Genomic DNA, 18,919 nt, shown 5'->3' with positions numbered 1-18,919 from the left:
TTTGTACGATATAGCATGTGGGAGACTTTTACACAAAACATAATGTGTTAAATCCTCTGAGCTCCCAAATTATTAATAACAGTGCAATGAGCACTGTCCCGCAACTGTATGGCCTGATGTTAACTTCCGCGTTTGTTTTGGCAGCTTCTTTAAACCACACCCGATTAAAGAGAAGACCGTGTTTTAATAATACATTATCTTAATAATACATTTATTATGTTATTGAGATATTTGAAATGTATGCCTACAGAATAGTAAACTCATTTGTATGGTTTGAATAATTCAAATAGGCAATAGTATGAATAACGAGGATTGAGGGGTGACACTTGTAAGCTATTTAACAAACACACAAATTTTAGATAAATAAATAATTTCAAGCACTCGCCATTGTTTCAAATTCAAACATGAAATAAATTGTCAATGATTTAAAATAGCAGTTCTACAACACAAATACTGAATATATTCCACATCACGTGATGAAAATGTAATGTGTAATCTTCATCTCTGTCTGGTCGTCTAGTAGACGAAAAATGCACAGGATTTGCCAACGTCAGTCTTGTAGATGTATTTACCTGGAGGAGTAATTATTCAGTTAACTAATTAAATTAAGTTAGTAATTATTCAGTTAAATAAGACAAATCATGATCATGGAAAGAAAGGACGATTAAGATTTTGGCAGTGACCTTGTAGGCAATCTAAAATTCAATCTCCAGTCATTGTAAACTACAACATCAAAGTAAGGTTATAATGTAAGTTACATAAGACCTAACATTGTAGTTAGTTAGTTATATAACACGTCACATAACACGTCACATAACACGCTACATTGTAACGTGTTATGTATTTCATTATAACTACCGGCCGGGATAATTGCCTGAATATCAACCTGGGATTAGTTTGTTCTTGCTGATCTTCAGAGTGTAGCTGTGAGGGATCTCCTCGTCTCCAGTCTCTTCGTAACTCTCCTCCCCTGCTCTCTTAAACTTCCTCTTCACCTGAAGATCACCTGATAATCAAACTCCACCTTGGAGCACCATGTCGGTAACCACAGTGTAATTGTCATGACATGTAGACCCACGGGAAACTGTCACTTTACCCCCGTGTTTAAGAAATAAAAGCTTTTTATAAGTATTCCCATGTTAAGGAGCTGATTTACACTTTATCCTGCACTCTGCAGTAAATAACTAATAAAACTAAAAATAGGATTCAACTCACGCTGACAATTTTGCCTAGTCTCTCTCTGGACTCATAGAACCACTTGCCCTCCCCTCCTGCTTCGGAACTAGCCTCCAACATGAACTGACCAGGGTTGAACCTCTCCTCTGTCGTGAACCTCTGAGGGGAGTACGCCAGGAAACCCTTGTCACACACTCCCACATCCAATTTAGGGAACGTACACATCTGGGCGCTCCTGGGAGTACATGATTTTTAGTTCAGCAAACTTTGTTATATATTGTATCACGTTGTGACACCCACGGTCGTTTCAATTTCACCTTTATCGTCCTGACGATACAGGCGGGTCATACAACGTATGACAAGTTATATATTGGTCAGGATTAGAGAAAGTTCAGATCAATGAATGAAGAATATGGAACCTTTTTATTTGATCATTTTGTTAGAAGCTCCTTTACATACACTTACGTGAAGGAAGCCAGGGTCACCAACACTAGAGCATTGATTTGGAACATCGTCATCTAAAATTATTGTTTCAATAAATATTAGAATAGAAGATTTGTTAGTAACTACAGATAGGGAGGGGGCTAACTAAGGGGGGAGGGGGCTGGGGCATAACCCCAATAAGATTGTCGTATCACACAATTTAAAAAAAAACAGCTGATGAAAGTGCTTAACCCAGGTGCAGCCAGTTCACACCCTGGACTCATAATATAAAGGACTCGTTTTGGTAAATTGAAAAGATCGAATAAAATTTTCAGATCATTTGCAACACCTAATGACCTATTGCAATATGGACCTATTACCCATATGAAGTTTCTAGCATGTTACCCAGAACGGGTATAACAATTTACTGCGTTGAATATTAAAATATCGTGGCCCTCAACTGCAGGGAAGCCCTTTTAGCGACAAATTCTCTGAATGAGTATAATATTAATAACAGTATGCCATCTGTAAAGTTACAAGTCTCAAACATGAAAAATTACTAATTTATAAATATAAGCCCAAACGTTGGCACAGTGACTGATGGCCCCAAGCCTGTACTATAAATATAACATATAATGCGAAACGTTACTTGTGCACCAAGGGGATCAAATGTTCGCAATGGCCACATCTCATATCTGCCCGAATTATTTTAGCTTTTATAGTGACAAGTTACGTCACGTTCTCACGTTTGCTCACGATTCACCTCTATTTAGGGTAATACGAGGAAGGAATTAGGAATCATGAGTAGGAGGGATGGTTAGATGTCAGGATATCAGAAGGTTGTAAACGTCAAGCAAAAGAGCAAAAGAACCATGAACTCGAAGTGCTCTCATAGGCCTCATTTCGAAGAGCAAGAGCTTTTATATGATAAAACCCTGACTGCATTATAATTTGGTAGTACGGGTGGAGTCCGTATAAGTCCTTATAATATTAATGGGAGACAAACCGCTTCTATTTCTGAGAATATAAAATGTTAAAGTTACCAAGTTAAATCGAACGGTGGTGCAATCTTTTGCATGAAACTATAGAAGTATACTTATAGGGGTATTGACTTCATTTTTAACGTGTGACGATAATAACCAGCCAATAGTATAACTTATGATTCAGTCCCTGGAGTCGAATAGTGGTTTCAAAACATATTCTATGAGGTTGTACTTCGGAAGCCCCGCTCCGCTGCAGCTATCTTGAAACTAAATACCCCTTTATAACATCATACTGGGCCTCTTATAGCTTTAACTATCGTTTGAAATATTAGCCAAATTGTGGTTCATTTAAAGTGAAATATCAATGGTATCATTTGCCTATTGCATTGATAAACTTCTGCTGAACATAAATTTGAAAACGCTCGTCAGGAAAGCTGCAATCTTACTATATATAAAGCGAGACGATATATATATATATATATATCTGTGCCATTTTACTGACACCACGGCATCAACTTTAACGCGACTTTCCGCAAAAACCGTAAAAGATATACAACTGAAACTTTTTTGACTGGGTCAAATGCTTTTATGCTTTTCAAATCAGCATGAAAAAATAAAAAATTGGCCAAGGAATAGGAGTTTTAGAGCCCAAAATTTGGACCCCCAAGTGGTGTCAAAAACGCGAATTAAATAGGTAATAATTATTTTAGTCTCTTGAGTCTTGACACCATTTTAGGGTTATACGGGTTCCTGCTAGTTACACTAAAGTTTGAATAAATAAACTATGAGTTGGACGAATGGACGCGTCTTTCGTTCTAAATGTCTTTTAAAATTGCTCTTCTGTGAATAATCAGCCATTTTTTTAACCATTATCTTGTCGCCGCTAAATTCTTAGTTAAACGGCAGCAAATTACTTCGAGGGAGAGAATTACTTTTTATGAGCCTATATATCATTTCCGAGAAACATATGCAATATAATTTGGAAGTCTGGCAGTGACGAAATTATGTTTTCGAATTTCGATTGCCTTTATGGCTTAGAATTAGATATCGGGATGCGGGAATGAAGTTCTAGTTTAAATTCAAACTTTACTCCTATGGCTTAGCCTGTGTAGTTTTATGGCGAGCTTTAGGGCTTAACTTGGGTTTTTTGGTACCATAGTGCAAACAATCTTCTAAGTGAAAGACTATGAAGGGTTTAAATCTGCAAATAATACGCAATATTATAATTTGTAATCTCCTTCTGAACCTGTTGATACAGTTAAGGGACCTCGTCGCGTGAACATCAAGAATACGGGTGGATATAAAATCTAGCCGGCATAAAACTTAAGGGTGTGAGTAGATGGGAATGTGTGAAGGCCCGCCATCAAGTAGCCCCCAGCCACTCACAGCACGCCCTCAGGTCACGTGACAGCACGTCACAAGGGTCACGTGACAGATCACATGTCATGTAACCACGTGACAAGCTCGTTAATTAAATGTCAAGGTCACGTGACATTTGATTGACCAATGAGGAGCCAGAACGTCATGACGAATCAATCAATAATCCCGACTAAAGGATCTAAAGTCTGATTAAACGGTTGCCAAGCAGGTTCCTGTTATTTGATTACCGGTCACGTGTTTAGCTTAAGCATCATGTGACATGAATGTTATTTGAACCTCAAGATCACATGACAGGAGTCACTTGATTACCCGTCAGAACGTCATGATGAATAATTCAATAATCCTGTCTAAAGGATCTAAAGTCTGATTAAACGGCTGCCAAGCAGGCTCCTGTTATAAGGATAAAGTAAAACGTGAGATTATTACCCGAAATAAGGAACATGGAGGCCTGGGACTTTTTTATTTATCTGATTTTATTATAGGTCTTAAAACCAGCCTCATATCCAAGCTACTAAATAATTCCTTTCACCACACTTGGAAAGATATTATGATTATGCAGCTGAAATTTCCTGACCATATCACCATCTCCGTAGAAAACGGTCTCGCTAAAACCAACTGCCATTTTACTCAAGACGTCCTTAATTGTTACACTGAGTGGAAGATAAGTTCGGTAAATGCAGCCTTGGGTTCTATTGATCACTGCGTGTGGTACAACCAAGCAATAACCGACATCGGGGCCAAACTTTGGAACAATCATCTGATTGATAAGGGAATATTTCACATCTCAGATTTTCTTTCTATAGACCAAAGTACAATCCTTAACTACGATATGTTCATTAACAAGTGGGAGTTGTCTCCAAATACTATTTCCAAAACTGAGTACTGTAACATTATCATGGGGATACGGAGATATAACTGCCCCACTATTAACTCAAGGAATATTGAGTTTGTTGACTCAAATATAAAACTTAAATTTTTACATTCTGTAACTGGACAGGTGAAGGGAAGTAAAATTCGGGATAAAATGTACGACTCTATCTGCCCAAACGAGCTGTCCCCATTACGTCAATGGGTTATTGACCTAAATAATCAACCAATAGATTGGGCGGTCGTTCTTAGCAACCTATTTTTCTTAGTATCTAAAAATTTTAAGTTGATTCAATTTCAGTACAAGCTTTTAATGAGGATCACGACGTGTAGATACATGAGACACAAAATGAAAATTGTTACAGATACTCCCATGTGTAGCCTGTGTAACACATACTTAGAAACAATCCCTCATATCTATCTCCATTGTATCCACACAAATAGCTTCATCACAATACTTGAAGACTTTATAAAAAGGAAAATCGATAGAAATTACAAAGACCCCAATAAAATTAATTTTATAGTTTGTAATCACACTTCACAAATTATAAATTATTTTAATATTGTTGCCAAATGGTACATTAGCAAAAGATTTCAGGCAGGGGACATGCCGATCTGGCAGGGATATATCAAACTTCTTAAACTTTCACTTACTGGTGACAAAATAGGCCACAAAAGTTCTATTGTGTCGATCTTGGCCGATTAGGGCAAATTGTCCACCCCATTTATATTGCTGTCTTTGTTATTTATTATCAATGGTTATTGTTACTATCCTACAGTACTACTAACTGTTTTTTTGTAGTACATGCCCTGCTTCCTTCCATTCCTAAACTACCTTACAAGCTCTTCCTCTTTTACACCCTTTTCAATCACTTCATTTCACTCATTCACTTCATATCTTATTACCACAGTATCTGCCAAAACCAACATGGCCTATGTGGAAGGGGGCCTTGACGTTGTTGACAACTTGGCCCTGCATCCCAAGCTGACGGTCGGCCTCCACTCTCTAAAAACATACCTTCAGTGAAGGCAGATGGTCAGCAAATAGCGATGCTAGGGCTTGGTGTGAACAAATCTTGACCTACTTTCACACCTTAGGGACGACTCTCGCAAATGCGAGAGTAATGACCCCGGGGAGGGCCCCATTGGTTTTAGTAGGTTGCATTTTATAAAAAAAAATAAAAAAATAAAAAAAAAAAAAAAAAAAAAAAAAAAAAAAAAAAAAAGCAGGCTCCTGTCACTTGATTACTGGTCAAATGATTCTTCACGATTTACCCCGGTCCAGTCACCACTCCAAATAAGCAGAGGGTGACATAACGAAATGTGGTGTAGGGTTACCATCGCTCGACCTCCTGGAAATTACAAGTCTTATCATCAATTTTCTGACATTTAAGCAATAGCTACAGTATCTGAACCACATTTTCACCCTTTAAGATATAACAACTGTTAGGTAGCCTAGTGGTTAGAACATCCGTCTTCTGCACAAAAGGTTCAGGGTTCAAAGTCGAGTCTAGGGAGTAGCTAAGGCTCCATACCATTCACTATTATTAACTATTAAATTTGCTTGTTATAAATTTGATAAATTTCGAGAGACAAATAAAACTACCGTTTAATTGATAATTTGTTGTTGTCAACATTATAATCATAAATTGAAATCATCAAGAGTAAGATTGGGTACATAAATCATTGTATAACAGTTGCACGTTAATGGTGTTCTAGTACAGGTAGTTAGTTCCACCAACTACTTATTCAGATAAAGTTTGAGAATCTTATCGACAATAGTTGTGTTTTCGTTCATCAGTTTGTTTACATCAGATAGACTTGTAGTGGTGATAACTGCATCCAATAGAGATCGTTCTTCCAAACTTAAAATATCTGTTAGGTCTTCTCCGCTGTCAATTAAACGCTGCTTCAAGACAACAAACAATTCGGTTTTCATCATGTATGAGAATAAAATGTCAAAACATTTATTTTGCTCTTTACACAATTTACTTTGTAACAGGACGTCTAGAGATTTAAGTAAACTCGATATCTTTTTACTGTTTGGTTGTTTGATTGGTACTCCTTTCCGCTTGCCTACGTGTTGCCAGTCAGTATCAGATTCTAACTCTTTAGCACTATATTCTTTGTTGGACTCATCATCGCTACTTGTTACACCACTAAATTCATCATCACCACTACCTGGTACATCAGAGTTAGAACCACCTTGCTGAGATTCTTCAGAAACTATTGTATCAGCATCTGAACATACAGAATCAGGACCCTCCATTTTGACATCAGTCACATCTGAGTTAGCTTTTGACAGCGGCTGTAGAATTGCAGAACTTTCATCTGACTCTCGGTTCTCTCGATGATACCTACTAATGTGTGAGTACAGACTATATTTATTGGCAAAAGACTTGTCACAGAATGAGCAGGTTACAGAATTCATAACTGCAGTACAAACGTTTTATAATGCTATGCAACAACCATTATATAGCAATAATCGCATAAAATCGCAAATAATCGCAAAATAATCGCATATAATCGCATATAATAGCATATAATAGCATATAATAGCATAAAATTGCAAATAATCGCATATAATTGCAAAATAATTGCATAAAATAGCATATAATAGCATATAATCGCATATAATCGCATATAATAGCATATAATAGCATATAATCACATCTAATCATATATAATCACGTATATTATCTCTTAAAATCACATTTTATTATTTATACTCGCAAATAATTGCATATAATTGCAAATAATCGCATATAGTAGCAGGGTGAATATGATCCAACTTATGCATTCAACCTATTAAAGATCTTTTCAAAGATTTATTTTCATGCTGATTGCCAAGCATCATCCTGGAGATGGAACTGTAACTCTTGAGTCTACCAAAGACTGCACCCAAGATGTAGGAATACTTCCTAGTGGGGACATTAAAGGACCACACCAGACAGGACAAGGAGATCATGGTAAATTCTACGTCAACTAGTCAGACGGAGATCATCTTCGAGATCTATCACTTTCTGGATTATCATTCATAACCAGTAGTCAGCGCACCATTGATTTCTGCTTTCAAATGATAACTGCTAATACTCTTATCGATTTTATTGCACAGAAACCAGCATTTGACTGGGACCGGGGCTGGGATAGCTCAAAATTGCTAATCCCGGTCGATTACTGGTGCATGCAACTGACCTTGTTTGGGTATCAGGTGATTTTTCCTGCAATTTGGTAATTGTGAAACATCACCTTGGATTTCTGTTGTCACAAAACGTACCTTTTTAGACCTTTTCTCAAAGCATATAATAGCATATAATCGCATATAATGGCATATAATAGCATATAATGGCATATAATAGCATATAATAGCATATAATGGCATATAATAGCATATAATAGCATATAATAGCATATAATAGCATATAATAGCATATAATAGCATATAATAGCATATAATAGCATATAATAGCATATAATTGCATATAATTGCATATAATTGCATGTAATAATAACATACAATCGCATTCGGTAGACTCAAGAATTACAGTTCAATCGCCAGCATATAATCGCATATAATAGCATATAATATCATATAATCGCATATAATAGCATTATATAATATCATGTAATCGCATATGATAGCTTATAATAGCATATAATAGCATATATAATCGCATTCGGTAGACTCAAGAGTTATAGTAACATCTCCAACATATATTCATATAATTGCATATAATAACATATAATATCTTATAATCGCATTTATATATTAAATGAATACCAATGGTTGTTACGTTTAAATAAATAAAATCAAATGTTTTAAAAGAGCGATCCATCTGGAGAAGTAGGCTAGGCGGGATTTGAACCCGCATTGTCCTGCATAGGAAAGTTGCCGTTAACTCACTAACCTGAGGCTCCAGCTGGACCGCTGTTAAAATGAAAATATGAACATGTTTAACAAGATCGTTACGAATATCACGTGACGGATGCTTTTATGACGTACTTGCTTCTTATTGGTCAATTAACTTGTCACGTAACCTTGACATTTCATTTACGAGCTTGTCAGTTTAAAATAATACATTATAGTTATAAATTGCTATGTGGCACAGTTCGTTAGTCTGCCTGCTTGTGAAATGCCTCGCATTCACAGGGTCCCGGGTTCGATTCCCGTCTGTGCCACTAGCTATGGGGAGAGCATCTGAATTTTCCGGGAATCTATTCATGTGGAGTGCGGCACACCACAACAAAGGTGCATTCTTCCTAGATCAAGAGAACCGTGAGGAGTATGGTATGAGGTGATGTTGTATTGAGTTACATTGTCAGGTGGTCAATTGTCGAGGTGTCAATTGTCGGGGGGTTAATTGTCGGGGGGTCAACTGTCGAGGGGACAATTTTCGCCCACCCAATGGATTATATATGTGATTGAATGCTATTACATGTGATTATATGCTATTATATGCTATTATATGCTATTATATGCTATTATATGCTTTGAGAAAAGGTCTAAAAAGGTACGTTTTGTGACAACAGAAATCCAAGGTGATGTTTCACAATTACCAAATTGCAGGAAAAATCACCTGATACCCAAACAAGGTCAGTTGCATGCACCAGTAATCGACCGGGATTAGCAATTTTGAGCTATCCCAGCCCCGGTCCCAGTCAAATGCTGGTTTCTGTGCAATAAAATCGATAAGAGTATTAGCAGTTATCATTTGAAAGCAGAAATCAATGGTGCGCTGACTACTGGTTATGAATGATAATCCAGAAAGTGATAGATCTCGAAGATGATCTCCGTCTGACTAGTTGACGTAGAATTTACCATGATCTCCTTGTCCTGTCTGGTGTGGTCCTTTAATGTCCCCACTAGGAAGTATTCCTACATCTTGGGTGCAGTCTTTGGTAGACTCAAGAGTTACATTTCCATCTCCAGGATGATGCTTGGCAATCAGCATGAAAATAAATCTTTGAAAAGATCTTTAATAGGTTGAATGCATAAGTTGGATCATATTCACCCTGCTACTATATGCGATTATTTGCAATTATATGCAATTATTTGCGAGTATAAATAATAAAATGTGATTTTAAGAGATAATATACGTGATTATATATGTGATTAAATGTGATTATATGCTATTATATGCTATTATATGCGATTATATGCGATTATTTTGCGATTATTTGCGATTTTATGCGATTATTGCTATATAATGGTTGTTGCATAGCATTATAAAACGTTTGTACTGCAGTTATGAATTCTGTAACCTGCTCATTCTGTGACAAGTCTTTTGCCAATAAATATAGTCTGTACTCACACATTAGTAGGTATCATCGAGAGAACCGAGAGTCAGATGAAAGTTCTGCAATTCTACAGCCGCTGTCAAAAGCTAACTCAGATGTGACTGATGTCAAAATGGAGGGTCCTGATTCTGTATGTTCAGATGCTGATACAATAGTTTCTGAAGAATCTCAGCAAGGTGGTTCTAACTCTGATGTACCAGGTAGTGGTGATGATGAATTTAGTGGTGTAACAAGTAGCGATGATGAGTCCAACAAAGAATATAGTGCTAAAGAGTTAGAATCTGATACTAACTGGCAACACGTAGGCAAGCGGAAAGGAGTACCAATCAAACAACCAAACAGTAAAAAGATATCGAGTTTACTTAAATCTCTAGACGTCCTGTTACAAAGTAAATTGTGTAAAGAGCAAAATAAATGTTTTGACATTTTATTCTCATACATGATGAAAACCGAATTGTTTGTTGTCTTGAAGCAGCGTTTAATTGACAGCGGAAAAGACCTAACAGATATTTTAAGTTTGGAAGAACGATCTCTATTGGATGCAGTTATCACCACTACAAGTCTATCTGATGTAAACAAACTGATGAACGAAAACACAACTATTGTCGATAAGATTCTCAAACTTTATCTGAATAAGTAGTTGGTGGAACTAAATACCTGTACTAGAACACCATTAACATGCAACTGTTATACAATGATTTATGTACCCAATCTTACTCTTGATGATTTCAATTTATGATTATAATGTTGACAACAACAAATTATCAATTAAACGGTAGCTTTATTTGTCTCTCGAAATTTATCAAATTTATAACAAGCAAATTTAATAGTTAATAATAGTGAATGGTATGGAGCCTTAGCTACTCCCTAGACTCGACTTTGAACCCTGAACCTTTTGTGCAGAAGACGGATGTTCTAACCACTAGGCTACCTAACAGTTGTTATATCTTAAAGGGTGAAAATGTGGTTCAGATACTGTAGCTATTGCTTAAATGTCAGAAAATTGATGATAAGACTTGTAATTTCCAGGAGGTCGAGCGATGGTAACCCTACACCACATTTCGTTATGTCACCCTCTGCTTATTTGGAGTGGTGACTGGACCGGGGTAAATCGTGAAGAATCATTTGACCAGTAATCAAGTGACAGGAGCCTGCTTGGCAGCCGTTTAATCAGACTTTAGATCCTTTAGACAGGATTATTGAATTATTCATCATGACGTTCTGACGGGTAATCAAGTGACTCCTGTCATGTGATCTTGAGGTTCAAATAACATTCATGTCACATGATGCTTAAGCTAAACACGTGACCGGTAATCAAATAACAGGAACCTGCTTGGCAACCGTTTAATCAGACTTTAGATCCTTTAGTCGGGATTATTGATTGATTCGTCATGACGTTCTGGCTCCTTATTGGTCAATCAAATGTCACGTGACCTTGACATTTAATTAACGAGCTTGTCACGTGGTTACATGACATGTGATCTGTCACGTGACCCTTGTGACGTGCTGTCACGTGACCTGAGGGCGTGCTGTGAGTGGCTGGGGGCTACTTGATGGCGGGCCTTCACACATTCCCATCTACTGGTGTGGTTCTTGCGCCATTGACCAGTAATTAGTTTTTTACTCATTGCCCAACAAGAAATATTTAGTGGAATATAAGCACCAGCAATTATAACGCCCTCTGACCAGCCGTGTTCCATTAACAGCTGTTTAAAGTTCATTATTTTAATAACCTCTGAAACGGCACCTGCAAACTCGAAAAATTATGAGAAAATAAATTCTCAGCGGTGATGAGAAGGTCGTGATTGGATCACTGAAACATTTAGTAATCTGCCCAAATATTGACAAAAATATAACAGCCCACTCTAAATACGAGCAGTCAGCTATAACAACGCTCACATAAAGACTTGTCAAGTGGTGATCTTACCGTGGCAAGAATAATATACCCCTCAGGATTTATCATGGCAATAGCAAGATCTTTCAGGATGATATATGTCATATATCATGGTAACAACAAGAAGTTTCGTGATCTGTGCTGTAAATAACGGGCCATATTCCCCGATATGGGAACGCCCTGATCAGAACGACCCAATGAAGCTAGCATGATCCACTTGAATGCACTTAGCAGTAGAACTTAGAACTAGTGTAGAACTAGAATTTTCATGCAGAACGATATAAGGATCCGGAGCAGCCCTGCTGATACAACTTTTAAAATAGTTACTGGCTCCGAGTTCCGACACCATCCCATGTGATTCCCATGGGAATGCAACAGGATCAAAAGTTACAAATCTAAATGAGGATTGGAAAACTGTTAGGACTGCAATTGGATTGGGAAACCAGACAAGGTATTTGATACTGATTCCAAATCGAGAACTGATTTTATAATTAAAGTGAAAATTGATGAAAAGAGGGAGAAAACTATGAGGTTTGTATGATATTCATTGACTCACGGTTCCATTCACTGGCTCCATTTTTAGACACAAATTAAGAAATTTTCGTATTTAAGAAACATAGCTCAAACTAATTAATCAAATAACAGGGGTTCAAAAGAAAACTGATTAATCACGAGCGTCTTTTCTTAAATTATGTGTATTTATATATATTTTATAGGTGTATTAATAAGGATTTATAAGTTCATTGATTCGAAATTCTCCTCTTAGATTGTAAATAGAACCGCGTGTTTTTTGACATTTGATTGATTTTGATGTCTGTTTCTTTAAAAAATAAAGCCGCGCCTTCGAATTTGTAACTGTAAGCAGAAAATAAATCTGTAATAAATAATAAATTTGTTCGCTCCGTGCTTTGCCGTGCATGACTCCTTACTAGCCATGCACTGATAATAATTAATATCTGACTTTGATAAACTCTGCATTAATCTTAACTATATCAAAATTTCATGACGCCATTAAATGCAAAGGATCAACAACTGATAGTGATATAGTAATACTAATATACGAATGTGACGAGAAGTGAGAAACGCTGCAGCAGCTAATGGACTATGGAGAGTGGACAGCTTGGATTAGGGGTGGTGTAAACACGCAAAATTGCAGATATGTCACGGAGTTGTACAGTTTGATTAATATAAAGCCAATAAATATAATTTACGCTGTACAAATCAGTGCGTAAATTACAATTCCTGAACATTCTAATGTAAAATTATAATTAGCACTATATCAGCGGATAAAATTCTTGTCTGTACTTCTGGGCTCTGTAACGTAAGAATAAGATACGCATTTTTCACGAGTCTATCTTATTACGTATTTCATGCCAGTTATCTTATCTTAGTCTTAGGGTTGTAATAAGTTAGACTGAGATTAATACTAATTTTACTAGAATCTATGCGCAGAGAGTGGGATTGAATATATTCACGTATCGATATCAGATATTTCTTAGTCAATTTTGTTACCTTGACAAAATAAAACTCAGAATAAGCTTGCATTTCACACTAATAAAACAAAATAGGCACTATGCAGACTAGGCACTATACTACTAGGCAGATTATGGTATGTGCCCAAATTAAATATCATTGATTATCCTAATCTGTATTTAAATACCTAACTACACTTAAAAAATGTATGATCACGAACTTACTGCACTACATTATCTAAATTCATTTAACCATTTTAATATGCCGTCATCGGATACACTGATTTGAAGTCTTATTGTTATCAACCTAATTTCATCTCGTAAATAATTTAATAAATTCCATTTAAGTCATTTGATATTATATCCAGATAAGATCAAAATGTATCATAAAGATCATTAAATATTTCAGAAACCTTAATTCAAAACTAGCTATCCATGTGTTATCCTATGAAAATTCATCTCTGTTAATCCTCCGTCATGATCAGAGCCTCCTTGTCTGTAGAACTCTGATGGACTGAGGTGACTGATCTTCCTGAAGCGTCGGCAGCAGTACCTTCTGGCATCCAGCTAGCTCCTCGTGGTGTGGAACAGGCCACTGTTTTACCTGGGGGAGGTCATGGTCACCTACTTGGAAACAGGACCATGAATTAACTAGAAAAACATAGAAAATGGAATGCCGTCAAGTTTATGGTTTACGGGGCCAAAGGAAAGGGTACAATCCCTTTTGATAATTTTGTTTACTATCAGCAACATGTAATGAACGTATTGTCATGATACCTGTTTTTACAGTCGTACTGGAGAAGTTGAACTTCTTGTACATGGACATGTTGAAATCCTCCTCCGTAGTTCCCATTTCCTTGTAATGCTGCTTTAGCCCATCAATCCAACCGTAACCCACCGAGTCTGGAAGGTACAAACATTAGATTATAACCCCAATATAACCCCAATATAACCCCAATATAACCCCAATATAACCCCAATGTTCTATAAAAAAGAACCATTACGATAACTTTTTGGAGCTCTGTGGTAACGGCTATTTTTTCGATGAACGGTTCATTATTAGACTAATGTCAATATGAAATACATCTTATTAATGCTTTTCATACAAAGTTACAACGAATTCTTCATGTAGTGCATCCTGGGTTTGGACAGGATATGCCCGTTTAAAATATTCCCATCACGTTACATTACATAATTCTCAATAAATGTATAATAGATTTGTAGTGTTGTAATTAGTTTCATCCAAATAGATCTTAAACAAAGCAACAGGAATGTAAAACCTGAAAACTGCTCCTTTTGTCTCCAGAGAACACTTTTAGGCAGCAAATCGTCTCTGTCACAAGCTTTCCTTAACACGCCCTTTTCTATCGGTCTACCTTCGTACTGAAAATAGTTATTACTTTTTACTAAAAAGTCATTACTTTTTACTGAAAACTTATTACTTTTTACTGACTCACATTCTAAAAGTCTGGGCTTAGGATCTGTTAATCGTGACTAAACTGTTGTATGGATATTTTAAATGTTTAAAATAGTTATATTAGTTTTAAAGCCGTTTATTTATTTACAAATGCATAATCCGCTATATTTCTACTGTGCAGCGTACCAAGAAATACCAAGAAAAACGAAAATATACCAAGAAATACCAAGAATTATTATCATAAAACTGTACCTTGATAAACTTGGGGTGTTTCATATTGACAGGTACGGTCATGGCAATATCAAGAAGTTCTGGGTCTAAGAAAGGTACTCTAGTCTCAACACTGCTGGCCAACATGGACTTGTTGGTTCGGAGACAATCGTAATAGTGCAGGTCCGCCAGCTTGTCCTTCATCTCTTCGTTAAACTCTGTGGGATGGGAAGTGGTTAAAAGGAGGCTTGGGGAGGTCAGATAAGACCCACCAACCTCCCTAGGTAGCCCCACTTCTTAGCGACAGTCGACATACACCATCTAAACTTGATTAAAATTATAAACGTTATTCGAAATTTTTGACGAAAGTGAAAGCTCGACTGATCAAAGTTAAGACGGAGGATCGGATTTAGATAAGAAAATTTTACACTGTGAAACCTTCATCATTTGGAGCGTAATGGAAGTAAAGATATCCACCCCAGGCCTCATCAGCACCCTCTCCGGACATCACCATCTTGAAGCCCCAGGACTGGATCTTCTTGCCCAGTAGGTACTGAGGAGTTGAGGATCGGATCGTTGTGGTGTCAAATGATTCTATCTTCGATATAACCTGTACATGGGGTTGGTTTAGACATTTTATCGGAATCGGCTGTACAACAAAAATATTAGAATGTGAAACAAAAATTCGCCGTGATAGGTTATGGAAACGCTGTTAGATTTATATTAGTGAGAATTAGATTTTCTGAGATATGTGACCTTCCCTATGAACCTAGGTCTGTGACCAGTTCCAAGCGAAACTTCACGGGACACAATGAATTCTAGATGAGCGCTATAACTTTAATAGTAATACGACTCGCCTGCGGGATAACATCTATTCCTTCTTGTAAAGTGTAGGTAAACTCGTGATGTATAGATCCGATGTGTTCAGCTACTTCTCTGGCGAACTTGAAGTCCGGAGCGTTCTCCAGTCCTATGGTGAAGGTGTGTATTTCGGCGTCCGGCCCTAGGACCTTCCGTGCCAAAGCTGCAACCAGAGACGAGTCTAGACCTGAGAAAATTTTCATTTGAATTACGGTGTTTGCATCACTGCTTTTATCAAAGGTTTTACTTGTTATTATTGATTTCCATGGTTACACAGACCAGTTTGTTATTAAATGATAATCACTTCAGATCAGGAATCAGCAAACTAGATCTATTACATACCTCCACTGAGCAAGAAACCGTTAGGGGAATCACAGGGTATCATCTTCTCCACTGCTTTGTACATTCCATTATATATTCTATCATACACCTTTTCTTCGATTTCCAAAGAGTAAACCTACGCAGTAATCTGAGTAAATTTCTAACCAAACTTATTTTCAGCATATTTCTGAGTACTTCATAAATCTTGCATAATCTCCTACGAAATCAGATAATCAATTGTAAAAATAGTCCATTTAGCAGAATACACATAGAATAAACCGACCTGAGGTACCCAATCCATGAAATACCACTGCTTCAGTTTTCCCATCTCGGGTGGGCCCTGGTAAGTCATTCTTGGTGGGAAGATCTCCACTACCTCACATACATCCACCAGACACTTCTGCTCGCTGGCAATGTAGAGTCTTCCGATTGTGTCCGTACCCCAGTATAGAGGGATTATACCTAAAGTTAGACTGGTTTGAGGTTTCACTCTCAATAAATCTAATCAAAACTTTTAATTATAGTACTTGAGGTAAGCTTGCGACAAGTTCTCTTTTCTAACTATCAAAAACTGTGAGCTGTTACTCAGTAATGAGCGCTAGGAATTCTTTTTCTATTTACACCTTGAAAAGGAATATAGTAAAACTAACGCTGCACAAACGTTTCCTTTTTCAGGTCAACATTGATTGATTACTTAAATTAAAGTTAAATACCAATGTGATCCCGCATGATAAAGATTTCGCCAGTCTTGTTGTTGACAATAACACAAGCAAACATGCCATCCAGTCTCTTCGGCAGCTCCTCCCCGATCTACAAAATGGTTATATCAGTGCCGTGAAGATGAATTACAGGGTGATTCAAAAATAATATTTGGATTTTAAATGTATTTCATGACTAGACTTTCGCACGTTACAAATCAAGCTTTTCTCTAGTTGGTAATCATCAACAAAGTAACAATTACAATAATTTACTTTCTTGGAAGAAAGTAAATTTGGGCTAATCTTACCGGTAATTTTAAAATGCAGGTGAAACGGAGTTTAGATTTCAATTTGCACTAACTACATGTATTATAGTAGTGCTATCTGGGGATCTGGTGATTCGTTTGTTGTTGTTGTTGATTAAAGACTTAAAGAGACCACATGTTTGTCCAATATTTGCTGGTCCACGTATTTAACCCACCTTGCTGAAGAGTTCAGGTAAAAGTTCACAATCACTCTTTCCCTTGGGCACGATGCCAAACTCTTTCTCAAGGGTCTTGTGGTTGTAGATCTCACCGTTCATCATTGCTGTGTACTCTTGGAAGTCGAAGGGTTGCCGGCCTTGTATCGTTCTGTCCATAATGTTGAGGCGAGTAAAACATAAAAGACCACCTAAGAGGGAGGGTTTGCAAAGATACAGGATAGCCCATAGCTGTCATCTACGTAAACTTTTCAGGGATTCGTTTTGATTTATGATCGGCCTGCTCTACGAACAGTCCATTTTGAGGAATGATCCGTTCAATAAACGGTTGGTTTATTAATTTAGATTAATCCGTTCGAAGAACAGTTAATAATTTGAAAGCAAAACTAACCTGTCACTTTCTGGCAGTAGAAATCGTCCGGACCACGATGGATTTGTTTATGAGCATTCTCCACTGCAACCATCCTGTCACAATTCTCACCAAAACAAGCGAATATTCCACACATGATAGTTTGACTGATTCCTAAGATTGGAATAGATTATATTCTTACGGTTTGACGACCATTTTGTGTCATAAGCAAAATCAGTTGTCAAATAAATGATGTTATAAGAAAGAAAAAGATAAGCAACAGTGGCGCAGGTCAGAGATATTGTGCACTGCTCGAGGCCTTTCTGCTACTACCAACATTATTCGAGGCCGAAATAATAAGCCGATGATACCAGGCTTACAGTCTGAAAGATTCTGTGGAAATTACAACAGAGAAATATGATTGCTGTGTGCACACTGCACATGGTACACTTTACAATGTACAGTGTACAATGTAGATGGTATAACATAGTATAATCGGGCGCAGCCTGAATATATGCATATCAGGGTATTGCATAATCCAACACTCTCAACTAATCTTGCTGATTTCCTACATAGAATAATCACGTCAACGGTCAAACAAACTGTACAAAAATGATTCTATCAGCGATCTAAGAATTTGAATGCAGGTTATAAGTTTATTTTACGACGGTAAATGAATATGATAAACGTACCTACAACAACTACAAATCAAGAGTTTGGTAATCGTATATGCTTATTGCTTATAGGTGGTGACGTGTATAAATCCCGATGCAAACTCAGGGTAAATATCTAATAATAACGCTGTAAGTTTTCTGCAAAATGTTCTAAAGTCCGCTGCATTACGTCACAGTAATCGTATTTAGCTCTAATAGTAGGTACAGTAAGTAACGAATCTAAGTAGGTAATCACATCGTATAAAGAACAACTGATGTTGAAACTTTGGATGTATAATGAAGACTTAATGTGACCATTGAATTTGAACAAAGCGATGAAATGTCACGCCCGCAAAACCGCCAGCTGGGCGACATTAAGTGACGTCAAAATCTATGCAATTACGTGGAATCTCAGTAATGATTGGCTCTAACCATC

At 37.0% G+C, this 18,919-nt stretch overlaps 4 protein-coding genes across 7 annotated transcripts in view; 1 reads left to right on the top strand and 3 right to left on the bottom strand.

Moving 5' to 3' along the window:
* The window catches only part of LOC134816726 (arginine and glutamate-rich protein 1-A-like), a 1,122,901-nt gene that overhangs the window by 439,000 nt on the left and 664,982 nt on the right, over positions 1-18,919 (top strand). The gene's annotated exons all lie outside the window — the stretch shown is intronic.
* LOC134816498 (cilia- and flagella-associated protein 57-like) overlaps positions 1-18,919 on the bottom strand; it is a 70,190-nt gene that overhangs the window by 40,061 nt on the left and 11,210 nt on the right. The window lies entirely within an intron of this gene.
* Positions 264-1,734, bottom strand: LOC134817308 (uncharacterized). Its single transcript, XM_063826442.1, has 4 exons — positions 1,642-1,734; positions 1,216-1,411; positions 887-995; positions 264-572 (listed from the first exon to the last, which is right to left on the bottom strand). The coding sequence occupies exons 1-4, from the start codon at positions 1,692-1,694 to the stop codon at positions 517-519; spliced, it is 414 nt and encodes a 137-aa protein (XP_063682512.1). The 5' UTR covers positions 1,695-1,734; the 3' UTR covers positions 264-516.
* On the bottom strand, positions 13,556-18,834 carry LOC134817229 (uncharacterized). The gene is made up of 11 exons (XM_063826364.1): positions 17,873-18,834; positions 17,482-17,672; positions 17,016-17,112; positions 16,586-16,764; positions 16,324-16,438; positions 15,978-16,168; positions 15,559-15,730; positions 15,163-15,338; positions 14,774-14,876; positions 14,271-14,396; positions 13,556-14,097 (listed from the first exon to the last, which is right to left on the bottom strand). The coding sequence occupies exons 1-11, from the start codon at positions 17,985-17,987 to the stop codon at positions 13,958-13,960; spliced, it is 1,605 nt and encodes a 534-aa protein (XP_063682434.1). The 5' UTR covers positions 17,988-18,834; the 3' UTR covers positions 13,556-13,957.

Source organism: Bolinopsis microptera, chromosome 6, assembly GCF_026151205.1.
Source record: "Bolinopsis microptera isolate Bmic1 chromosome 6, MBARI_Bmic_1.0, whole genome shotgun sequence".
Classification (NCBI taxonomy): domain Eukaryota; kingdom Metazoa; phylum Ctenophora; class Tentaculata; order Lobata; family Bolinopsidae; genus Bolinopsis; species Bolinopsis microptera.
Note: the sequence above shows the minus strand (reverse complement) of the source record. Positions and strands in the feature narration are given on the sequence as shown.